Genomic DNA, 26,402 nt, shown 5'->3' with positions numbered 1-26,402 from the left:
TGTCTGCCACTTAAGCAGGACTTCAACTCTCATTCATTGGCAAGCAGAACCAAAGACGCAGCAAAGTTGCAAAAAAGTGCGGAGAAGAGCAACAAAGATGATTAGGGGACTGGAGGCTAAAACATATGAAGAATGGTTGCTGGAATTGGGTATGTCTACTTTAATGAAAAGAAGGACATGGGGTGACATGATAGAAGTGTTCCAATATCTCAGGGGCTGCCACAAAGAAGAGGGAGTCAAGCTATTCTCCAGAGCACCTGAGGGCAGGACAAGAAGCAATGGGTGGAAACTAACCAAGGAGAGAAGCAACTTAGAACTAAGGAGAAATTTCCTGACAGTGAGAACAATTAATCAGTGGAACGACTTTCCTCCAGAAGTTGTGAATGCTCCAACACTGGAAGTTTTTAAGAAGAGATTGGACAACCATTTGTCTGAAGTGGTGTAGGGTTTCCTGCCTAAGAAGGGGGTTGGACTAGAAGACCTCCAAGGACCCTGTTTATTCTATTTCTATTTCAAATCACGGCTAGAGACTTGATGTAACTAGATTATTTTTGCACATAGAAAATGGGATTACCTGAGTGTCTGAACTCCGTTTCTTACAGACATTACGAAGAAGTCTGATCTTCCTTTCCTAGTAATATCTACTAGGCCTCCTCTGTTGTCTAATACTCCAGAATGAATAGCTGCTCGACATATGCTGGATGCCTGGAAGAAAGGAAGAAACCACTTATGAAATTGCACAAGGCTGATATTTTTTTTAAAGCAAAGATAGTGAAACATTTCTGGACATTTTAGGTGTGATGTGTTTTTTAGCTATTGTGTCAAAAGCCTGCAATGTCACCCAAGGAGAAAGCTTGGCACAACAATTAATTAAATGTAGAGAACATAAAGCTATGGATGATTTATCCAATGATATTCCTCAATTTTTGAGATACCTATACAGTTCATACCATGTTTTCCCCAAAATAAGACCCTGTCTTATATTTTTTTAACCCCAAAATAAGCGCTTGGCCTTATTTTCAGGGAGGTCTTATTATTTTGGGGTGCATGGAGCAAGATGGGGCTCCTCTTGCCGTCTTACCTGATTTCCAGCTCTGTCTCCCTAACTGTAACCAGAGGAAATAGCGAGGACTGGCTGTGCATGCATTTAAATATTTTGGGGGAGGGATTATTTTCATTGGGGATTATTTTAGCACATGCGCTCAAAAACCCAATTGGGCTTATTATCAGGGAATGTCTTATTTTCGGGAAAACAGGGTAGTAGTGTACTGATGTTATAGCTTTGTGTCGTTAATAATAATTTCCAGTTATTTTTCCATAGTTTATAGGCTGGACTGGAAGGATTGTAAATGTTATAGTTCTAAATGTTTATTTTTTAAAAATCTGTCAATCACCAAAGTAAAGATTTCGACTTTGAAAACCATAACCCTGAAATATGTGGGGGTTTTTTTCTTTTTTTAAAAAAACTTACACTTTCATATTTGGGGAATCCAAATACTTTTGCCTTACTGTTCAAGCAACCAGCTGGGCACAGATACCTAGCCAAAGGAATAAAAATAAAAAGGGAACCATTAAGGAATTTTGGAATCTGCCTTCTGTCCAGTGCAAACATTCTCCACCTGGTGCTCACCAAATGTTATGGACCTCAGCATCATTTTAAAGGCCAGACTGAGGAGGATATATCATTCCTGGTGTAGATTTTACCAGCTCTTCCCTTAAGCATTCTCAGCTAATATTTGAATTGGATTCAGTTCATTCAACTGTACTGTAATTAAAAGCATTACGCAGAGGAAGGATGGATGATCCATCTGAGAGAGACAAACATTTGTCAGAGGAGAATGGTGAAAGACTGAAGCTAATATAAGGATGGGTATCCCAAAGGTTTTTTTTTTCCCCCAAAGGCAACTGGACTTTCTTTGTTTTCCTTGAAGACATTTCGCTTCTCACCCAAAAAGCTTCTTCAGTTCTGACTGAATGGTGGAGAATGGAAGGATTTATATTCCTTGCAGTCATCTTCCTTCCATTCTCAGCCATTCAGTCAGAAATGAAGAAGCTTCTTCTATGACACGGGTGTCAAACTCAAGGCCCAGGGCCCGGATCCACCCCACGGAGTGCTTAGATCCAGCCCGTGGTGCCTTTGCCAGCAAAAACGGAGCTTGGGAAAACCGCATGCTGCCCTCGCAAGCTCCGTTTTCACTGGCAGAGGGTTGCAGAAGGCCGTTGCAGCTGAAAACAGAGCTCGGGAGCCCGTTTTCGCTGGCAGAGCGCTCGGGCCATCACAGCCCCCCCCTCTCCCCAACACGAGTGACATCGAGCTGGCCATGCTAATCCTGGCCATACATCCCCCAGCCCCCCCCCCAAGTCAAACACAACCCTGATATGGCCCTCAATGTAATCGAGTTTGACACCCCTGTTCTATGAGAAGCGAAACATCTTCAAGAAAAACAACGGAAAGTCCAGTTTCCTTTGGGATAACCATGACCTGGATGACTGAGAATCTCCATAGACATAAGGATGGGTAGCTAGAACGGGCAAGGAATCATTTCTAGGTCCTTGGTGGAGACAGTCTGAAGCTCCTCTTTTTCTTCAAGAGTTGGAGCTTGCGTGAAAAGACTCGAATGGACTGGTTTCTACATGATTTTTGGATTTATAGGCCATCAGAAGGGAACGTTGTGTTTGAACATTGCCACAGGTCAAAGGGTAAAAAGGAAGAAAATAAATGTGGAGCACCTGTTACATGTGGATCCTCGACACGTGTCCCTCATTTTGGTGTCACACTTGATCACTTGAGCTAGAATAATGGGAAGATACACAGCTATGAGAGAAACACTATAACCAACAGGATCAGCCCTTAAGTAACATTGAGTACAAGCCTGTAATGTCACCCAAGGAGAAAGCGTGGTACAACGAATAATTAAATGTAGAGAACATAAAGCTATGGATGATTTATCCAAAGATATTCCCCAAGTTTTGAGATACCTATAAAGCTCATAGTAATGTAGTGACGTTATAGCTTTGTGACGATAATTATAACTGCCAGTTATTTTTCTGTTTAGAAAATTCAGATCTTGGAATATAGGGTGAGATCTTCCTTCCTTCCTTAGAAGTTTCCAGATTGATATCAAATCCATCCAGATGAATTTCTGGCACTTTCTACATCGTGTGTTTACACTAGTAAACTGAGTTGGCCTATCAATTTATCTAACCCATGTTTATCCCCTCAGCAACTTTAAGATGGGTGGACTTCAACTCCCAGAATTGGCTGGGGAATTCTGGGAATTGAAGTCCACCCGTCTTAAAAGTTGCCAAACTTAAAACACACTTGATCTAAGGCATGCATTTAACCACGGAAATCCCCAACCCAATTTTTACCAAATAGTCCAATGCTTGCTGCATTTTCTCCTACTTAGCCAAGCAGCAAGGTATCCCCAAATCATCATCTGCAAACTCCCAAATGCTGGAAAATAGAAATACTTTCTTACTCATGTAGGTCAGCTCCGTCGGTTTCTTTTCCTTTGTAGGTTTTACAGTTTTGGGCTGTATTCTGTCAGGAACCTTTTGTAACTCCACTTCATTTGCCCCATCCGTCTCAGGTTTTTCGACTACTTTCTCTTTGGTTAGCGAGGGAAAAAGAGCTGTGTGTTACTACTATTCAACGCCATTAGCAAAGAAGACAGGTACTAGGAGTTAAGAATCATTCTTGTGATTTTTGTTTAAACCAGGGGTCTCCAACCTTGGCAACTTTAAGACTTGTGGACTTCAGCTCCCAGAGTTCCTCAGCCATCAAAGCAAAGCTGGCTGAGGAATTCTGGGAGTTGAAGTCCACAAGTCTTAAAGTTGCCAAGGTTGGAGACTCCTGGTTTAAGGAGATTCAGTGATTTTGTCCCCTAATTTCATTTATAGTTGAAACCTGCTCATCCCAAATAAATAAGTGTGAAACAAAGGCATCCATGTGGGCAGAGAAGGGAGGAAGATGTGTCAAAAAAAAAAAGTCAAGATGGCACCCTACTCATAAGGTTGCAACTGCTATCTTGAGTTTTTAGTCACCTATCGACGCCTTAGACAAATCAGGAAACGTTCAATTTGGGTTTTCAGGAAGAAGGACTCTAAAAACTGAACATATTGTGGAGAATTAGCATGGTAGATCTATCTTGATCAGCATTTGAGCAGGAGGTTTACATTAAGCTAACATGAATCTTAGCTAGGAAGAGATGAAATGGCTTTCTAATAGAATATGCCACCCAAATTTGTACTGGAGCAAATTGTTCCTTTCCTATCTCAACAACTTTCTTCTTTTCTTCTGCAAAAGAGGCTCCAGACCTTACTTTCTACCCTACTTTCAGCCTGCTGTGTTATTTCTTGGGAATTTCAGGAATTCACATTGGACAGCCTTAATTGCTGGAAGAAGCAGAAAATGCTACTCCTGGTGTTTGCTGTGAGATCTATATTTCTATTAATTTGCAATCAACTAAAATGCCCATATCTTAGTCTGGAAAGCTCCAGAGAAGGAGTTTCCTCTTCTGTCCTCCTGTGATGCAAACCTTCTTCAGGTGGTCCATCTATACAGCTAGGGATGTCCACCGAATCCAACCATTTACTCAGAATGACTCAACAAGCATTGCATCATCACAACACAAGATGCACCCATGCAAGGTTGCAACCCAACTCAAAACAAGCAGAACAAAGGTAAAGGTTCCCCTCGCACATATGTGCTAATCGTTCCTGACTCTCAGGGGCAGTGCTCATCTCCGTTTCAAAGCCAAAGAGCCAACACTGTCCAAAAACATCTCCGTGGTCATGTGGCCAGCATGGCTAAATGCCAAAGGCGCACAGAACGCTGTTACCTTCCCATCAAAGTGGTCCCTATTTTTCTACTGGCATTTTTATGTGCTTTCGGACTGCTAGGTTGGCAGAAGCTGGGACAAATAATGGGAGCTCACTCCGTTACGCGGCACTAGAGATTTGAACTGCCGAACTGCCAACCTTTCTGATCAACAAGCTCAGCATCTTAGCCACTGAGCACCAGGGTCAATGTTTGCCCACTACTAGATCACATACCTTTATGACAGAGGTTAGCCTGACACCCTCCTCCATAGCTAGGTGGGCATTCAGAACAGGATCTGCCATTTTTATAGGGGGCTTCTCCAATCCAGTTGCCTCTGAAAAATTAACACAGAACATTCCTTGTTATCTTCTTTCATCCTGTGTTAGGCTCGCAGCCTACAAAATCATCTCTGGGGACTGTTTTAGGCCTGGTGCCTGACTTGTTATGTTCTCAAGACCTCTGATCCATGAAAAAAAATATAACGTTCGTACTGTGGCTATGCTTTGATAGATTACTGTTAATATGGGAACGTTCTGCCTCAAAAGTATAGGTCAGGGGCATTCTGATGAGAACTTTGGCAGATGAAAGCACCAAAGTTATGCCTCAAAACCAACCAGGCATTAGCCTTCACACCAGTTCCCCAAAACCATTATTCAAGGCCGCTCCGATTTCTTTCTCCCAAATCCCTTTGGGTGGGTAGGACACCCATCTGAATGCTCAAAGTTCTTTTCTGGTCAACGACTTCTTCCAGCTGAGAGTGACTCCCAGGTGTCTTCCAAGAGATGAATAAATATTAGCTCTTGTGTATGACTGAGAAACTTTGGCAGCATCTGGGAACATTAGCTTCACGTAGTGCTTGCCACATGCTAAGCTCTCATCTTTAACAGGCAGAAGTCACTCGACACTTCATCTGTCTTTTCAAGATTGAAAGGAACTTTGTCCCTGACCCATCAGGGACCCGTCTGTTGTCCAAACATCTCAACCAGGAAAAGCAACCATTTTGATACAAACATTCAAAATACCAGTGGTTAAGCAAAACTGGCTAAAATTTTAAATCCAAAGAACCTAGAAATATGCTTTGTCGTGTTGGAATTTCTCCAACCAGTCTTGATATTCTAATATTTTGGGCACATCCCATGATCTAAACTTTAAGGTTGTGGTCATCCAACACATGAAGCTAGGCTAAAAAGGGTTTGTGGTGCAATGTGTCGGGGGAACCTAATTAATGTCTTAACAAGACATTATTGCTTAGTGCATTGTAAGCTGCCCTGAGTCTCCGGAGAAGGGCGGCATATAAATCAAATTAAAAACAAAACAAAACAAGTCATGTGAATATCTTAAACTACCATGTTAAACCACACCATGGAATCTTGGCTTGGGTTTGCATATTATGGTACGCAACAGTTGTGCTGGGTGCATCAAGAAGAGGTCTTGGGAAATGTTGACTCACCAGACATCTTCTTCATGACCAGTTTTTCTTGTTACCTTCTGGAAGGAGGCTTTGTGGTATCCAAAGCACAACATCCAGATTTAGTCACAGTTTTGTTCCATATAGCCAAGGTGGTGCAGTGGTTAAAGTGCTGTACTGTATGGGTAGATATATACCTTCTTTTGAAGGTATTTCTTTTGAAAGAAATTAGAACTGCAGAAAAAAAAATGGCTACCAACCTGCCTTCCATTGAGGACCTCTTTACTCCACGAGTCAAAAAGAGGGCTGTGAAAATATCTACAGACCCCTCGCATCCTGGACATAAATTTGTTTCAACTTCTACTCTCAAAACGACACTATAGAGCACTGCACACCAGAACAACTAGACACAAGAACAGTTTCTTCCCAAACGCTATCACTCTGCTAAACAAATAATTCCCTCAACACTGTCAAATAATTTACTAAGACCGTATTACTATTATTCTTCTCTTCCTTACTAGTATCTATCTATCTCTTCCCACCTATTACTATAACCATGCTGCTTGTATCTTTCAATTTATATTGTTTTTATTTGTTTTCTAGTACGACTTGATAGTTTATTAGTAGCCTTGACTATCACTAAGTGTTGTATCTTTTTATTCTTGATGAATGTATTTTATTCTCCTTATGTACACTGAGAATATATGCACCAAAGACAAATTCCTCTGTGTGTCTGATCACACTTGGCCAATAAAGAATTCTATTCTATTGAGAGCAGGCAACAGAATTTCACTTGTAATGGGTGCCAGTGTGCTCCCAGTAAAAGAAAATGACAATAAAGGTTATCTTATCTATCTCATTATTTGGCTACACTTTCAACACAAAGCCACAGAGACTGTTCTCCTGTCTCCCCACCCTGTAGCCTTACTTGGGGGAATAGTTGCAGACCAAATACACCGCATTTTCCCACACTTCTCCCCACACGTCCATCCTCTTGCAGACATTAATGGCGCAGCCGATTTTGTTGGTTGTAGCCCAGACCAGCTGGAAAGAAACACAAGAAGCAAATCGGTTGAAAGAAATTACCCGGGCTCAATTCGTCTTGCGCTTCAACATATTTTCATAGCTCTGCCCGCCTGAGTGGCAAGCTTGAGGTGGGAGAGGAAAGCCATCAGTTCTAAGACTCCATTTCAGCCGCTGGAGGCCTTACCTGTGTGTAATGTGTACACATGGGTCCTGTACATCTGTCGGGACACCAAGGGTTGCATTCGTGGGGATATGGGTAGGTGTAATCTTTTACTTCGTCGTACCAAGACTGGACGTGGAAACTCGGAGAACGATACCTAAGGAAAAAAATGGGAAGAGGTTCTAGTGTAACAAAGAAGACCATCAACCAGCTCTTTGGCCAGGGTGCCTAGCCAGCTATAAACCAGGGGTGGGCTGCTGGGGGTTCGTAGGGGTTTGGGAGAACCTCTAGTTAGATTCTGTGCAGTTCGGAGAGCCCCCAAATCCCACTCCTGGCTGGCCCAGCCCACCCCTCCCCTCCCCTCCCAGGAGTCCCCATGTGGCCCATTTTGGATGCAGGTAAGTGCAGGGCGCACACAGAGGCTTGGGGAGGGCGAAAAACAGGTCTACCAGAAGTTTGGGAAATGGGCCCGTTTCTGGCCTCCAGAGATTCTCTGGAGCCTGGGGAGGCTGTTTTTGCTCTCCTGGTGGCTCGAGGAAAGCCTCCAGAGCCCGGGGAGGGCAAAACACCTCCCCCGTCATGGTGCAGGAGGCTGACTAAGCCACACCCACCATGACCAGGCCCACTCAGAAACTGGGCAGAGAACCCCTTGCTAAAATTTTTGAAGCCCACCCCTGCTACAAACACATAACTTTCTGTATAAATCAGTATGTGTGTATGTGTGAAGGTGCATACCCAGATGCATTGTTTGTGTTTCAACATCAAGATGAATGTGGAAGTCATAAAAATGGACTGAAAACAGGTACTGAAACCAAGCCAAACATTCAGCTAAGACCAGGTTGCCAGCCAGTTCTTCCCATTAGGAACTAGCAAAAACACACGACTGCATAAAAGAAAGCATACATTCTTATGATTACAGCAGGGCAGGCTGAAATGTTCAACCAGGATTATGTCAAGTACATTCCACTGGTCAAACATACACATACCATCTCAAGATTTGTAGCTTGCTGGAGCCTGCAGGCTTACCTTCCCCAGTGAACAGCCAAATTCTGGCCGATGGATGGGAGGAGGCTGGCAGGTCCATGATCCCAGATGCATTGGTGAGCCCAAGATTCAGCTGATCTCTCCAGTTCTTCGTCCCATCTCTAAAGAAGACAACAGGAGGAAAAACACTAGTAGGTCAACCTATCTAACGTCAACATCTCAGATGTGTGGACTTCAACTCCCAGAATTCTCCAGCCAGCCTATGCAGACTGAGGGATTTGGGGAGTTGAAGTTTCCACATCTTAGAGTTCCCTGGGGAATTCTGGGAGTTGAAGCCCGCACATTTTAAAGTTGCCAAGGTTGAGAAACATTGCTCCCACATGTACATAAAATTAGTAATAAAACGTGCAACTCCGTGTTTAGCAGGGTGTTAAATTTAAAACAGGCCTTGCTGGATCAAAGTTGTTGACTTGTTTCTTGGCAGACTTTGAACTCAACATGGCTTTTCTTATCCAGAGCATGACAGTGAAAGATTTTTCTCGCACATTCTTTAAATTAGCTGAAATTCAGACTGGAAATATGGGGGCTATAATTAGCCAATTTTCTGCAAAGAGCAGTTCTTGGGGCTTACAGCCTTCAAAGGAGTGGCGAATCCCCCCAACACTTTGAAACAGAAAAGACTTAAAACTTTCTGCAGGCTGGGATTGCTAAACTCTGCTAGATAGATATGAACGCACTTATTTTATTTATTTGTGAGTTGATTAGGCTCATATGCTGTTCCAATTGCTGACAACTTTTATGAAGGGGGGATTATGAACCAGCCGCAGGACAGTCTACGTACAGCTGGTTTTTCAGCTAAATCTTTAGGAGTTCTTTTTATATTCTGTAGGATCTCCAGCAGAAGGAAAGAAAAACCACACACATGAGGTCAGGCTACCGAGCAAAGCCAAACACGAAGAACTAACTAGGCGGGACAAGTAAATAGACACTAACCTGAAGAGTCCTTGGCTGTAGAGCAGAGCTGGAGGGGTCACAAATGCCAAGAAAAATACATTTATTTGGCCTCCACACTCATGTTGACTTTCCTAAAAGCAGCGAGATTGTTCCTGGTCTTACAAAAGATGGAACAAGCGCTGCTCCAGGAGGGAAATGGGTGCCGTCGGCCTACACAGGGGTTGTAAGACGGGGTAGTTTTGGAATTCTTGTCCCAGGAGATGGAGGCACCAAGCGGATTTTCAAAACACAAGGACATACATTTTTGCTCACTTCTTTTCCTAGTATCAGAAGGTTGAGTGGGGAAGTTGGGTCTTCCTGGACAATAATCCTAGCTCATCAAGGATTATGTCGTAACTCATTAAAAAAAACAATCGAGGAATCCCCAACGATTAAGAACCGTCAACCCAATGTTAAGACATATTAGACTGCAATAAAGAACGGCATCACTCTGAATTGGCTTTGCACTAGTGTAAGTATTGTATTGTAAAGCCAATTCAGAGTGAGGTCATTCTTTTTTCTGGCATCCTTGTGAATAAGTAAACTTGTTCCTTCTGTAAAAAAAAAAAAATCCCTCCCCGATCAACTTCTGAAAGTACTTTTGCTACTACAGTGAAAGCTTCTAAGCCCAATCCTGATTTGAACCCAGATGTAGATTATCATTTATTAAAGGAATCCTCATAAAAGGGATTCCTAAAAGAGGAACTGAAGTTTTATGGGACTGGGCCCTAGACGGCTGTGAGTGGAGTGGAGTGGAGTGGATTGGAGTGGAGTGGAGTGGAGTGGTCACGGGAATCACAACCATGCACTTAAAGCCCCACCTCTTTAATGTGTGAGGTGATGCACCTAAACACTCCAATTGCGAAGCTGTGGTCACCATCTTGACTTTTCATCCCTCCCTGTGGTCATCTCCAAGGAATTTCCTAGCTCCTTGCTTCTTTCCCCAATCAGCATAAGATCGCTGTTCAAAATAACTGTTGAATGTTGGTTAAAATAACTCAACAGGTTCATGTTAGCTTAGATGAACGTTACTTAACCTTGGCAAGCTGAAGGTGCTTGTAGGATTTTGAATGAATTTAGGCCAGTATTCTCAGATGCATGGACTTCAAGTCCCAGAATTCCTCACCCAGCATATGTGGACTTTGAGTCTCAGAATTTCTCACCCAGCATATGTGGACTTTGAGTCCCAGAATTCCCCAACCATCCTGCTGAATGGAAGTTCTAGAAATTGAAGACAAGTATGCTGCATGAGGAATTCTGGGACTTAGAGTTCACATATGCTAGGTGAGGAATTCTGGGAGTTGAAGTCCATGCAACTTCAAGTTACCAAGGTTGAGAATACTGGCCTAAATTCATTTAATGTCCTACATCCCAAAGTTAGAATATCAACTTCACTTCTTTGGTTCAGCCCTCGGATAGCTATAAAGTTCCTTGCTTAAGATTTTGAATTACTAGAATAATTGGATCCAATCGTTTGACTCATAACAAGCCATATATCAATGCAGGCGGGTATAATCAATCTTAGCTCTGTGGGATCCTGCCTTTATATTTAGAATGGATCTGGTATCTTGTACAGGCAGAGAAAACATTCTGTTCTTTCCTTATACACACATACACACCCGCTCAATCTCACATTTAATGGACAGTTGGCTTTGCATGAAATCATCTTTAATTCATATTTATTGGCATCTGGAGAAGTGGGCCTACGTCAGAAGAATGTTCCGTCAAAAGCCTTTGCATGGTCACATAAACATGTGAAAATCTTTGTTTTTCTTTTAAAAAAAAAGTCACTAGGAACAACACACACACAAACTTCTGCTAAAGGGTTCCTGCATTCTTCTCTTGCTGACAAACCTAGAATGATAAATAGCAAATGACTGGGAATACTTTGAAGCTAGAAATGTGTGATTTATTTATTTATTTATTCTCTCTCTCTCTCTCTCTCTCTCTCTCTCTCTCTCTCTCTCTCTCTCTCTCTCTCTCTCTCTCCCTCTCTCTCTCTCTCCAGCCTCTAGATTTTTAAGTTGCTATTTGTAAAGAAAGGAGCTCTTTTTATAGTAAAATGTTCTCCGTACATTTGCCATTTTTCCATTCCCAATTCTCACAAGAGAAGCCTGAGAAAGAGGGGTCAGCATCATCTCACAGGGTTGGTTAACTGGACGAGGATGAAGAAATGAAAAATAGAAATGTATAATACTGCAGAAGCCATGTTTCTCAACTTTAGCAACTTTTAAGATGGGTGGACTTCAACTCCCAGAATGCAACTGTGAACAAAATATAGACATTAGGGTTCTTTTCCTAAGGAGCAACGTTGAGCGGACAAGCCTAGAAAGGGCTGTTTTTGGACTGACCCTTCCAACAGATGGTTCCTTTCTCATTGAAACAACTCAAGAAACTTGTAGGATTTTAGGAAAGGCTTAGAGGGAAGATTTCTTGCTCTGGAATTTGGAATGAGTAAGTGTCCTCAAAGGAGGGTGGAACAAGATTAAACTCTAGGCTACATTGATAGATGGAATGGCATGGCATGATTCACAAGTGCCTCTTCTTGAGAATTCTCTTCTTCTCACAGATGGAAGGACCCAGAATGCTATATGGGGCTGTCCTAAAAGAGTCACTCACCAGAAACTAACTAACTGTCTGTCTGTCTGTCTGTCTGTCTGTCTGTCTGTCTGTCTGTCATCCATCCATCCATCCATCCATATCTATCTATCTATCTATCTATCTATCTATCTATCTATCTATCTATCTATCTATCTATCCATCCAGTGGTGGGATTTAACAACCGGTTCTCTGCCCTAATGATTTCTTCCAACAACCAGTTTGCCAAACTGCTCAGAAACTTAACAACCGGTTCTCCCGAAGTGGTGCGAACTGGCTGAATCCCACCACTGTATCTATCTATCTATCTATCTATCTATCTATCTATCTATCTATCTATCATCTACAGTATCTATCATCTATCTATCATCTATCTCTCTACCTTCCTTTCACACTCTCTCTCTTTCTCACACACACACACACCTATTTATTTATCATCTACTTCTCTACCTTCCTCTCTCTCTACCTAATCTATCTAGTCTGTCTGTCTATCATCTATCAATCTATATTTATCTATCTGCTCTCCATCTGTGTGCTGTCTTGCTGTCTATTTTCCACCTAATTTATTATACTGTTAGCTGTTGAGGTGTTCTGTTAGTTTACAATAAAATTAAACAAAAAACAGAGATATTGAAACCAAATAGATAGAATGATTAGAAAAGAATAAAAATCTATGATTAAAGCTTGGGTGCTCTCATCCCCAATACAGCATGCTAACTTCATCTGCATTTCTCTTTCTTGTTCCATCCAATTTTACCAAAATGCTGCACAGAATCAGTATATCACCGATTGGCTATGGATTGATGCACATTCCTCAATTTTGAACTCACCATGTATTCCATGTTGGATGCTGAAGGATAGACTTCCCCTCTCAATTTATTATGAAGCATCAGGATTTCGTTTTGGTCATTTTTGGAAATTGATCTCTTGGCCCTTGAGTGCGGTTGCCCATCTTGGTATCGATTAAGGAGGTTTTCCAAGTGGGTGGCATTGGGCAAGAAGAAACAGTGGATGCCATGAGTTAGGAAGAGGAGGAGGGATGGCGTGATGAGCCAAGGAACGGTAGGACTCTTAGCCATTTTCTGCTTGGTGGGAATGAGAGGTGTGCAAACAATACTCTTCCAAGGGAACACTTCAGCAGTATTCTATAGACCTATAATACAAAAATGGGGGGAAATATTATTTTGAGTCCAACAATGAGCAAGCTTTCCAACTTATGAATCAGGGGTGAAATTCAGCAGGTTCTGACAGATTCTGGAGAACCAGTAGCGGAAATTTTGAGCAGTTCGGAGAACTGGTAGCAGATATTTTGAGTAGTTAGGAGAACCAGCAAATACCACCTCTGGCTGGCCCCAAAGTGGGGTGGGAATGGAGATTTTGCAATATACTTCCCCCAGGAGTTGGGAGGGAATGGGGATTTTGCAGTATCCTTTCCCTGGAATGGGGTGGAAATGGGGATTTTGCAGTATGCTTCCCCTGCCATGCCCACCAAGCCACGCCCACAGAACCAATAGTAAAAAAAAAATTGGATTTCACCACTGCTATGAATGGTGTTCCTTCAAGTTGTTTGTTTCCTGTTCTCTACTCATTCAAACAAAAAGCTTAGGACAGGGACAGGGACTTACCTTTACTACCAGTTCGCAATGGGGCCGTGCACATGCTCTTCTGTACATGCGCAGAAGCGTCTGGTCTGAACTGGGGGCAACCCACCACTGAACAGGGGGGTCTAATTTTAAGACTTGTGGACTTCAACTCCTAGAATTCCTCAGCTAGGAATTCTGGAGGCTGAAGTCCACAAGTCTTAAAGTTGCCAAGTTTGAAGAACCTTCTCTTAGAATACTGTATTTCAGGAAGATGAACCTGTTGCTCTATGTCTCTGGGCCAGTAAGACAAGAGATAGGTAGAAGATTCCTTCTTGAACAAAAATGAAACGTTTACCTGCATAATACATTTCACAGGTGAGTGGGGAAGAAAGAACAGAATGGTCTAATACAGAGCTTCCTAAACTAAGGTAAATTATACCCCAAACTGAATAAAAAGTATTTAGCAACAACCCAACCCAATTTCAACAGGGGCATTTAAATTGATACAAAAGGGATTTACCTACATTGGGTAAAAAGGACTTTCTGATAAGCGATTTGAGGTAATGTTTGGGAAGCACCCGAAAGGAGGAGGACAAGTTAGGTCTATATACTCAGTTTAAGATCTTGAATAATCTTAATCTCAAGCTTGTTGGTTTGCAAGCAGCCACCCACTGGAGGACGAGCTTGCTAAATACTACCGTGTCCCCAGAATCTAATTAATGGCACCTTGGACCTTTCCAAATAGAAGTTAGAAGAGGTCAACTATGAGCTGTGAGCTGTGTCTTTTTGGCAGCAAAGGAGAACAGAAGTTTTGCCAGTTCCCGGGGATCTCCGGCTGCATAAGCAAGATGTCACCAGAAATTTCAAAATTGGTGAGAGTCCCATTCGAAGAGGGTGCGTCACAGCTCTCTGCACAAGTTTATTTATAGGCTCCTTTGTCTAAGAAAAGGAAAGGAAAGGAAAAGAGAAAAGAAAGAAAAGAAAGAAAAGAAAAGAAAAGAAAAGAAAAGAAAAGAAAAGAAAAGAAAAGAAAAGAAAAGAAAAGAAAAGAAAAGAAAAGAAAAGAAAAGAAAAGAAAAAAGAAAACTCTGCCTTCTGGGCTAAAGTGATGTTGCAGCCCATTTTCCCCTATCTTGTCCCTCTAGGAAAAGCAGAATGGTCTCTAGCCATTCATGGCCATCCAGATGTTTGGCATTTGATTGAAGATGATGGGAGATGAGGTTCCATTTGTCCCCAGTGCAATGGGTGGAACTCATGGAAAACCAGTGGAGATAACACAGAAGTTCTAGCTCAAACATCTTCAAAGCATTCATCCTAGCTCCATTCTTGATGAGGGCTCTACAGTTTTCAGTCCCAAGTCATTCAGCATCCAAAACTATCTCTGATTTCTCCAAAGATTTTCTTCCTCTTCTGCAGAGTGTTCCAGATGTTAGAGATTTCGGGGGTGGCATCTCTGAGCTAATAATTTTTTTTTTTTTTTGAGATATGGTCTAGATTTCTGGTTGGGTTTGGGTTTTCAGACTCATTGCTCTTCAAGAATCAAGCACTAAGGACTCCAAAATTCAACCCTGAGTGACCAGTATCCGCTTCTCTTGGTACCTTGATCTTCATCACTCTACAGCAGATACAGTGGACGCAAAGGGGTGGGGCTCCATTCACATAGACGTGGCCCTCATCTCAGTTTCTTTCTTTCTTTTTTTATAAAGACTCCTTGCCTGCTATCATTCCCCCACCCCCACCCCCTCCAGCCATCAATGCCTCTGCAGCCTTTTCACGTCCTACTTGGAAAAGATGTCTTGGGAATAATTTCATCCTCTTTTAATGAAAGCATGGTTAGTCACTTGGAATGTGGGTGTAAAGGAATATTTTCTAAATCAAGACATGATCAGTCAAGAAAGATGCAGGAGAATGCCAGGAGAATGTGGTCTGGAAGACCAGACTTTCATATTCTCCTCTCAGTGGCCATTTTCCAATGAACATCAGAAACTAACTCCCATCTAGCATTTATGTGCAGTTCATTGAACGTTCTTGGGAAGAGGGGGAAATAAATCGTATTTTCCATCAAGTTGAGTGAGGTGAGTAGAAAACAGCTGTGAAACACTTTGCAGCAGGGCGTGCGTGTTGGGTCCAAGCCAGGAGAAAGATCTACCAAGGATTATAGAAACCAAGTTTAACGGAGAAGATCAACCAATGAATGATCTCATGGAAGGGACTTCCTTTAGAACCATGAATCTCAACCTTGGCCACTTTTAAGACTTGTGGACCTCAAGTCCCAGAATTCCTCAGCCAGTAATGCTTTAGAAGAGGAATGTCCAAGCTTGGCCACTTTTAAGACTTGTGGACTTCAAGACTTCAAGTCCCAGAATTCCCCAACCAGCCAAGACCAAGGATAGACACCCCTACTTTAGAGAAAGATGGCACTTCCCAACCCCTGTTCATGTTCGTAAGAAAACTTCACTTAGATTTTGGCTAAGACTCATAAATGTTGTGGTAAACACCCCATCCTTTTGTTGAATCTTCTTTCCTGAACAGAGAATTCAACTTACTTCTACTGTGCAGCAATGAAATGGTGTTTCCTTTCCCTCTCTGCTGGCTGAGAATATTTTGAATATGAAGATAGTTTTGTTTTAAATCTGAGCCTTTCCCAGCTGGCTGGCTATGATCAAGGCTGGCATTTTTGTACATTCAAAGCAAACATTAGCAAGAAACATTTCGTACTAAGCGACGCATTTAAAACAGCAGGAGTTTTTTTTAAAAAAAGAGAGAGAGAGAGAAAAGAAGGTGGAATATTACTCCCGCCCCCCTCCAAGCCCCATTGAGTAAACCTCTTTAAAACTGGTTCCCTTCAAGGGCCTCCTAGCTTCTACACGCTGTGTGGCGACTTTCAGCGTGATTTCCATGGATTGTCTCCAAAATCCAAAAAGTACAGATAAATCGAGGCAGCTGACATTTGATCTTCCCCCAAATTATCCAGCCTGGTTTCTCAAATGATGAATCTTGGGGGCAACTACTGTCTTAATTTTGTTTTTAAAAAGAAAATCTCTCTCTCTCTCTCCCTCTCTCTCTCTTTTTCCTCCCTCCCTCCCTCCTCCCTCCCCCTCTCCCTCTCTTTTGTTCTTGTAAACTCTCCTCCTCTTGATCTCTTCAGCCCTTCCCACCCACTCAGCTCCTGCCCAGCAAGAGGCAAATTTGCTGCGGCTAACCTCAAGCCGCTCCATTGGTAGACAGTCTGACCCACTTTGGGGAACAATTCTGACTTTCAGAGTTAGGGGGCTTATAAATAGATGCTCTTCTGCCAGGCACCCACAAGGCTGCCCTGTAGTCTAATCTGCTCACAAGCGTCCTGCTTTTACAGCGTTTACACATACACACACAATATATATATATATATGTCTATGCACAAGCACGTACGTATGCACACACTATATATGTGTATGTGTGTATGTAAATGTATATGTATGATTCAGTGGTGGGTTTCACTTATCTTTGCTACCGGTTCGCACGCGAGTGCACACACCACTTCTGCACATGTGCAGAGCGTATTTGATGACATCCGGGCAGGGGGGCAGAGCCTCCCGCTACCGCTGCTACTGTTTCGCCCAAACCGGGGCAAACTGATAGCAACCCACCTCTGGTATGTATGTACACACACTATACATATACTCTACACACAGACACACACACACATACATACATACATACATACATACATACATACATACACTATATATGCAATGTATAAAATCATACATATCATACACAAACACTATATGCATATATACACAAAACATATATTAGCTCTTTCTGTCTTTCTCCTTCTTGTGCTTTCTCTCTCTTTTCTCCCCCTCTCTCTGTTTCTCTCTCTCTAAGGTACACGTGCCTTTGGAAATCAAGTCCTTCATGATTTCTGAGAAGCCCAGAGGGTCCAGAGCCCCCGATATATCAGGGGCAGGTCAGCTGTGTATCTAATGGAGCAAATCCCCAGCAGAGAATTATTTTCCTCTCTCTTTCCCAGTTCAGAGATATTTCCCATCAATGATCCTATCCACTCTGGTGAACGAATGCAAGGACGGAAGAGATCGTCTTAATTTCCCACAATGCTTCAGTGTGATGATAGTGCTATCCTGACAAGGCAGCCCACTGAAACTGCTGGCTAAACCTGTTGGAGATCTGCTAAGGAAGAAACAGTTGAAACTCTTTGGAAAAGAAAACCTTTGGAAAATTGGAAGCCAAATTTTAATTCTTTTCCCTTCCCAGAGGCAGGATCAGTCCCTTTTTGGCATCAAACTCAGGAGAAGGAAAGGTCTCTGACTGAGTGGAAATGCGCTTCCTTCCACCTGCGGATGCCTGCCAGGTGGCCCAATTTCAAGCAACCTTGAAATGGAAACCATTCCGAGTCAAAGCAGAAGACAACCTGCTCTCCACAAATGAGCACTCAGTGGCTAATTTACACAATGCACCAGATGCCGTGTTGAGCAAGGGAGCCATTTGGGCTCCACTAATAAAAATCAGTGGAAGAGGAGTTGTAAACACTGGGGTCAGCCAGGATGACTGCAAGCTTTGTTCTCATCCAGGACCCTGTCACTGTCAGTGGTCAGAACCAGATGTTTTGACCACAAGATGATTTAAATGAAAGGGTGAGATTACTTGCCAAGCAAAGGGTGCTTCGTCAGCCAGGCCCACATTCCTTGGCATAGCCAAGAGTCCAAAGGATCAGAGGATCAAACTGAGGTCACTCTGTGGACTTTTTCATTGTTAGAACCGAAGTATGGGATTCGTTTTGCCTTCGGTCCAGGCAAATTCCTCCCCTGTTGACCTATAGCTCCACTCCTTTCTTATGGTATGCCCAATCTCCTAGATCAGTGTTCCTCAACCTTGGCAACTTGAAGATATGTAGACTTCAACTCCCAGAATTCTCCAACCACCAAAGTTGAAGTTGAAGAATCTCGAAAACCTGAAGATATGTGGACTTCAACTCCCAGAACTCTCCAGCCAGCCAGAGTTGAAGTCCACACATCTTCAAGTTGCTGAGACTGGGATACACTGCCCTATGTCTTAACAGATTGGCCAACACTTATATTCATCCTCATGTCCAGTTGCTGAATTGGTAATGATGGATGAAATAGTCTTATAAACCATGGCACCTCCAAAGAGGAAGACAACTACCATAGGGTTTGAAGAACTGCAAAAGGTCTTATCTAGCAAAATTTCTCCTGAGCCACACTCCTTAGTTCTCTCTGTCAAGAAAGACTTTGATTTATTGAAACTAAATCTCCTGCCACTGAACTTCATAAGTGAGGCCTTAAGAAGCACGCAGACATATCTGCCTGCCAACTTATTTCAACCTGGCATGGAAGGAACCACTTGCTCTCTTGGCAGCTTATGATAACACCACTAACTAGCTTCAAACTGGGATTTGGAGCACCGCCTTGTATCTCATGATAAAAGAGAGCAGGCACTGAGTGCTGTTGGCTCTCAGATTTGCAGGAATGTATGTTGTAGAGAAGCTGGAGATTCCAAAGATGCTCTTAGTTTCTGGGTCACTGAGCCCCAGCAGGGTTTCTGTTTTGCCAAATATGTAGCACAATACGGGGTCAGACACCCAATGTATCCAAATGGAGTCCCTATTTGCTGCATCATGTCAAATGCCCTGAATCATAGACAGGGTTGGCTCTAGCATTACAGACATAGTGGGAAGGACGATCTCAAAATCCAGTCATCAGGAGAATGACGTCCCCAGCTTGGCTGTGCTGCTTTCTTTCTTGCCAAGACAGTTCATGACCGTCCAGAAATTCAGGAGATTTGATTGTACCAAATCAGACTGTTGACCCATCGCCCTCAACTCAATCTACTCCAGTCTGTTGGCAGTCCTTCAGATGCATAGGACTGTCGGTTTTATCCCCTTAGATGACATTCTTCTACTCCCATGTGGGACGATTTAGATGGTTCAGTGCACACTAATCTTGAGTCCCAGACAAGGCCAATATTGGTGAATGGAATTGTTGGGTCTTCTGACAAAATCCCTGTTTTGTTTTAGTGAGGGCCCTTGCTGGTAATTCTGCCCCCTGCCAGATTTTTTTCCCCCATTTTCTTCTGCAAGGAAGAACATTCAGAAATGAAGAGAAAGTCCTTACTTTCCTCCATTAGGCCCAGAAAAAAGAGGTCAAATGGACAGTGACCATAACCAAAGACAAGGTAGGAATCTCATGTTCAATAGTACTGGAAAACCTACGGCCAGAAAGTTCTCTTGATTTTGCACAGATTGTTTGCAGATTTAAAGATCTCTTTAAAAAAAAAAAAAAACTCCAATGAAAGTTTGTTTGATTTGGAATTGGGAAAGATGGACCTTAAGTTCCTTCTGAAGGAACATGCTGCCATCTAGTCCAGCTGCATAAACTTTGTATTTGTTTTGAAGCAGGAGAACGCATTTGCCTCCATCCGGCTCCTGCTACAGATGCTCTCTTAACATCTGGGATTGATCAGCAATCCATGAATCGACAAGGGGGGGGAGCCAAACATGGAGCTCAAGTGGAAAACTAATCAAGAAGGTCAGGACAAAGGGGAAATCCTTGCAGTGGCCAATCAGCGTTGAAGCTCTTTTCCATTCGGAAATCAAAGGAAATCTTGCTTGGAAATGTCATGGTTTGGCCTTCTCTATTTCTCCCGCTCCTCCCCCATGGCAGTAAGTAGGTAACAAGCCTCAAACAACATTTGGGGGTTGGATGGGAGGGATAGAAAATATTTCAGAGAGATTTATTAGCAGATGTGATCATCATTCTTGGTTAGGACAGGCAGAGGAGACAGAACATGCTAAGAAACATAGGATGGGCTCCTTACTCGTGACTCACCAGCAGAGGAAGGGAAAGTGCTCAAGGACACGGCCTGAAGTTGGCCTTCCAAAGGATTCCCACTGAGTTGGCAAAGCCAAAAGGAGATTTTTCTGAAGATTTGTCCACAGTGACTGCAGACAGCAGCAAGTTTGGATGGACAAGAACCTGTCCATCCAAATTTCATTTGTAAGGCTTTCTCCTGACTCTAATCTCATCTAAGCAGGTCAATCTGTTGTCATTAAAGCAATGTACATTTTGGGTCTACGTTGTCCTGAAAATGTTGTGTTTGTGTGTGTGACAGCGATAGAGAAATATTAATTTTGGGAGTTCTAAACTTCTACGTAAAGAGATTGTTAGTTTCCACAGGCTGATAAATATGAAACACTAACGCCGATTTGTCTTCAGTGGTTGTATAACATTGACCCCTTTTTCTAACGTTGGGCTAAATTGTTGGATAAATTGCTCTCAATTTTGAAATTGGTACACAAAGCAAACAACATAGATCCAAAATGTACATTCCTTTAATGACCAACTGATTGACCCTAACCCTAGCCCTTAGATGATCAGGGAGAGAAGAAGATTTTACAAAGGAAATCAGGTTCTTTACCCATCCAAACTCAAGGAGGAATCTACTTGGGGTTGTAGCTTCAGTTTTCCATTAAAATATTTAAATTCTTGGGCAACCTTCTTCTACTTTTCCTTCGCTTCAGATTCTCTCCAACCATAAAATACTTACAAAGGAAAATATTTGTGGCTCACTGTTGATGTTACCTACATCTGCAAGAAAGCAATCAAGCTCAGAGAGCACCAAGGACCTCTCATAAAGTACTCCAACCACTATTTGATGTAAATTGCAATTACTGAGCATATTTGAATCCTATTGAATGGAATAGGCTTTCTATAATAAGTACCTTAGTCTAGGATTAGGCCAGTGCAATGAAGAGACAAAGCAAGCAGTGTTTTCCCTAGTTAAAAGAGGAGACTGGAGAAATTAAAATGATCACAAAGACTTGCAATTCTATATTATGCTCTACTGTCCACTGGGTAAAAATGGCTCCATTCAAAGCAGGCAAAGATCTGGTCCTTGTTCTGTTCTAACTTGATACTTATGAATAAAACCACCACACTTTTTCTGACTGGCTCAAGATAGGTCCACAAAAGATGCTTCACCCGTTGACTGAATTCACCTATTTCTGGGTGTGCCCTGCTAATCAGAAAGTAAGCAAACACATCGGCTTTGCACCCGCCAAGCCCAATGAAAAGAACCTGAAGCAAAGCTGAAATGAACTGAAAGTTGTGTGGATGCAGAGCCTGGCTTTGTACTGGACCTCATTAAGCAAGCTGCAGTTCAGCTATAGAGCTGCTGCCCCGGGGAAAGAGAAGTTCTGCATCCTGTCGACATCCTCCTTTAAAGCAAGTAGTATGCTCCTGAATCTTTGGTATGATTTTAAAATGTGAAATTTGGTCACGTGGCTTCTATCCACAAACCTTGCCTTGTCTGCTTTGTCTCCTAAGAGAAAGAGAAAGGAAGGAAGGAAGGAAGGAAGGAAGGAAGGAAGGAAGGAAGGAAGAAAGAAAGAAAGAAAGAAAGAAAGAAAGAAAGAAAGAAAGAAAGAAAGAAAGAAAGAAAGAAAGAGTAAGTGAGGGAGGGAGGGAGGGAGGGAAGGAAGGAAGGAAGGAAAAGAAAGGATATGAGGAGGGAGGGAGAGAAGGAAAAGGAGTAGGCAAGTAAATAAGGAAAAGGAAAGGAGGGAGGGAGGAGAGAGAAAAAGAAAGGAAGGAAAGATAGAAAGAGAGAGAGAGAGAGAGAGAGAGAAAGGGGAGAGAGTGAAGGAAGGAAGGAAAAGAAAGGATAGGGAGAGAGAGAAGGAAAAGAAATTTGTAAGTAAATAAGGAAAAGGAAAGGAGTGGAGAGAGAGAGAGAGAGAAGGAAGGAAGGAAGGAAGGAAGGAAGGAAGGAAGGAAGGAAGAAGAAAGAAAGAAAGAAAGAAAGAAAGAAAGAAAGAAAGAAAGAAAGAAAGAAAGAAAGAAAGAAAGAAAGAAAGAAAGAAAGAAAGAAAGAAAGAAAGAAAGAAAGAAAGAATCTAAAAGCATTCCCCCCAAAGGTTCATCTTTTGCATGTTTATAGGTTAGGAAAAGGCAAATCTTGTTCCAGATAAGTAGCTCCACTGAACTACTACATCCGGCCAGAGGAATCAAACGGTGCGCTCACCTCTGCAAAGAAAGGAAAAACTTGCTTTGATCGGATCCTCGGAATTCTGCTCAGGGCGAAAGAAATGCGCGTCTGCTACTCTGGTCAGCCGGAGAGAAGAGATGGGCGACGGGCGAAAAACCTCCCGGCCGAAGACTGCAGGAGATCGCCGACTCTTCCGCCTTTATATAATCCTCTTTCTTCCCACCCCTTTTTTCATCAGATATCCCTCGAGGCAAGCCAAAGGGGTCGAGGATGCCGAGATGGCCTCGAGAGAAGTTTCTTTAACCCTTCCGCTCCCTTCCCCTCCCAAAAGTCTGCCAGGATAAAGAAAAGAGAGAGGGAGGGAGGAAGGGAGAAGAGAGAGAAAGAGAGTGAGAGAAAGAGAGAGAGAAGGGGAGAGAGGAAAAAGAAAGAGGAGGGAGAGAGAGGGAGGGAGAAAGGGGGAAAGAGAGAGAGAAAGAGAGAGATTAAACAAAGAGACCAAGCAGATGAGACAAATCCAATCTTTATTTCTTAATTTATTTACTTCTGCCACCATAGCTTTTCTTTTCTTCTCCTCCCAAGTTGCAAGCCAAGACAGCAAATGTCTTGTAATTGACAAACCTGGCAGGGAATTGGCAGGAGTGCTGTTGAGCAAGCAGGAAAAAAGAAGTGGGGGTGGAGGTGGGGAGATTTTCTGGAGTGTGGGGTTGTCCTGCATTCAAGGATTTCTTCAGTGGCTTCCATTGTTGGCAGTTCCAGAGTGTCAGTGTCAGCCCTTTGAGGTAGACCAGACTTGAACACCAAAGTCATGAATATTAAAACTGTTTTTACGATGGAGGTATAGTAACAAGGGTCAATTCTGAGATGCTTTCTCATATTATATTCCTGTTTTGGACTCTGATTTCTCTTATCCAACCATTGCCTAGGCTGTGGCTATTCCTCCTGTCCCTCAAGGTTATTTTCAGTCCACTACACACTAAATTTCTCTCTGCCCCCACCCTCCCCAAATCCAGATTTAAGGATGGGACTTTCTTCCACACGAGGTGAAATCCTTTTTCTTCTGTCTGCGGATGCATCCTGAAGAATAATTGTGGAGAAAAATCGTAAGAGCTCAATTCAACTGAAGTCCATTAAATGGTTCAAAAAGAGGGAGCTGAAGATTCAAGGAAGGACATTATGGGAAGTTCTTCAATTACCCGGAAGAGGTAATAATGAAACAATTCCTACGTTCGTTTTCCTGAATTGAGAAAGTGACTCTGGATCAACTATCCTTTGCCTTTTAAGAGTTATGGTCCAAGGCTCAGAAGCGGTCGGAGTAAAGCCAGCTCTTTTGAACTACTCTAAACTCAAACTCATGGAGGTCATCCAAGTCAGACGTCCAGTATTCCATTCTTTAGTTCTCACATCAAAAACATTTCGTAAAATAAATGGGAAAATTTAAGTCTGGTTAAACTCTCGTCCACAAGAGCTTCCCAGCCAATCTAGTTAAAGTTCTAACACTATTAGGAAAAAAAGGCCTTCCTGTAAGTGATGGGTTTGAATTACAGTCCATAAAGCTAAGAAAGATTTTAGAAGGAGTGCCAGTTTAGTAGCCCTAAGGACATGTGAGTGATTAAGATTCCTTCAATTGGATGGCAACCTTGAGTTGAGTATGTGGAGGAAAGGATCCCGCTGCTTCATAGGAGTTGCTTCACTTATAGAGTGAGCATCTTTGCTTGGATAAGGTCAGAGTTTTAATTTTGGCCTCTGCTGATAGATCAGAAAACATACTGCTTGAGATTTACATCAATTGCTGATAGTCAGTGCCAGTTATACAAAATTGAGTAGGTCAACAGTTGGACCTCTTTCTATGCTTCTTGGCATCTGAAGGTTTTGGGTTCAGTTCTTAGCATTTCAAAATGAGCTTGGAAAGCTTCCTGATTTTCCAATTGCTTGTGCTGTCCAAAGTAGGGCTAATTAGTAAGTGTGTGGATGGATTACAGGGGTAAAAGAAAAAAAGAGAAAGACATCTGAAGGATGACTGTGTTGTAGAGACTGACTCCACTTAGTCCAGCATCTTTTCACAAAGGGGTCAGGTTTTAGGAGACACATACAAGCAGAGCCTTGAAGTCAATTTCCTATGCCAAATTTTTTTAATGCCATTCGACACGCTTGCTTTGAAGGTTCCATAAATCTTTCATGTTTCTAAGTAGCCAGAGATACAACCATTTTGGAAGGAACCCAAGCCAGATCCCATGGAGTTTAACTACAATGATGCTTCATAAATTTTTAAACTAGATTGCTTTACCTAAAGATGCTAAGTCTGAAGTTGGTTGTCCCTGAAAGGAACATTTTACCTGACAATTTTAAAATGAAGACGAGAGTAAAATTTGAGATTAAAATTGAAATTGAATGAGGAGGGAAGGAAGTCTGTTCCTATATTCAAATGCTTGTATGTAAGGATCAATTAAGCTAGAGATTTTCAAGTGAAACTCAGTTCAAGAATATTTGTTAATATCAAGTTATCCACAGATAGTTACCGAGATGTACTTTTTGGACAACACTGTTTGTTCCATGACAAAGAATGCAGAACCACGAAGCCCCATGTGCAAAAACCAACGTTGTGGTTAGGTGATAACAGTGTGAATTGCTCAACAGTATTAACCAATTCTGAATTTTTTTTAGTTGGCATTATTGTTGGCATCATTGCATGATTCTTGGGGCAAGGTTTTTAAAACAAGTTCCCCCCCATCCCCCCCCCCCCCCAAATCCCTCCAGTTCTGATAGTTTCAACAAATCAGGATTAAATGAGAGCAGCCCATTATGCCCTTTTCAAAGAGTATCTTTCTCCTGTACTAGCAGTCTCCTGTTATAGGACACGTGGCCGTGGTACATTTGAAAAAGACTAAGTTTCCTTTAATTAGCAAGCATCAATGCAGGAAAAAAAATGTTGTCCAGCTTTCACTTCAGGCAGGATGTTTCATTTGTAAATGCGTAAGTCTGTCCTCTTTCGCAATTTCCTTCCAGTCTAACACATCATAAAAGAATCTCCTTCGAATAAAGTTCTTTTTTGCAGCCTGCTTCAGAGATGCTTATTAAAAACAAAGATAGCAAATGAACTTGCAAAGAGGTAATTGAGAACATACTTTTCTATTAGCAGATATTGCAAAATGAAACACGTCGGACTGCTTGTTTCCTAATGTGCACGTTTCTCTGGAGAATAAAACAAAAAAAAAATTGGAAACATAAAAACTTCAGGACAATGGTTAACCTGGGCTTTGCTGGTATCTCAATCTTTTAAGAAGCAATTTTAGCAAGAGCACAAGAAACGGGGAAAAAATGCTAGAAGTTTGCTTTGATGGGATCTGAGTTAAGGTGAAGGGGCTATGGTGGACACACCATAAAAAGGACTGCCTTGGGTGGAAAAAATGGGAAAAACTCCTTGCTAAGTTTCATTTGAAGAGTCTAAAAACAAATGTGCGATTCCTTTCTACAAAATGAAACCATGGATGCAGCTTAATATACAATAGTTCTCATCTTACCATGACGTCCACACGAAGATTAATACCGAGGTTTGTTTTAGAACAATAAAACCAGTTTAAAACCATGTTGTGCGATTGTCTGCCACTGAGGTTAGAGTGACTTGCAACTGGAGACATGCAGCCAGTGGTTTTCTGGCTTATGCTTGGTTTCATTTTTATTTCCTTTTCCTTCTTTGCAACATATCATTCCAGATATAGAGGTTTTTTTTTTTCTGGAAGTCTTTCCAAAGTGGTTGGAAAGACCACTTACCTCTTTATTTTCCCTGTCCAAGACTTTCTAGACAACTCCCAGAAATTC

At 42.2% G+C, this 26,402-nt stretch overlaps 1 protein-coding gene across 1 annotated transcript; it reads right to left on the bottom strand.

The window, feature by feature from the left end:
• Positions 1-570: 570 nt before the first annotated feature.
• Positions 571-22,655, bottom strand: LOC139326973 (cysteine-rich secretory protein LCCL domain-containing 2-like). The gene is made up of 10 exons (XM_070956681.1): positions 22,620-22,655; positions 12,825-13,147; positions 8,446-8,564; positions 7,444-7,576; positions 7,162-7,277; positions 5,059-5,159; positions 3,483-3,611; positions 2,731-2,791; positions 1,472-1,538; positions 571-705 (listed from the first exon to the last, which is right to left on the bottom strand). The coding sequence occupies exons 2-10, from the start codon at positions 13,071-13,073 to the stop codon at positions 571-573; spliced, it is 1,110 nt and encodes a 369-aa protein (XP_070812782.1). The 5' UTR covers positions 13,074-13,147; positions 22,620-22,655.
• Positions 22,656-26,402: the final 3,747 nt, after the last annotated feature.

This window comes from Pituophis catenifer, unplaced genomic scaffold (genome assembly GCF_029215685.1).
Source record: "Pituophis catenifer annectens isolate HBS135680 unplaced genomic scaffold, rPitCat1.0.hap2 SCAF_443, whole genome shotgun sequence".
Taxonomy (NCBI): domain Eukaryota; kingdom Metazoa; phylum Chordata; class Lepidosauria; order Squamata; family Colubridae; genus Pituophis; species Pituophis catenifer.
This window is presented reverse-complemented; position numbering and strand designations above follow the sequence as displayed.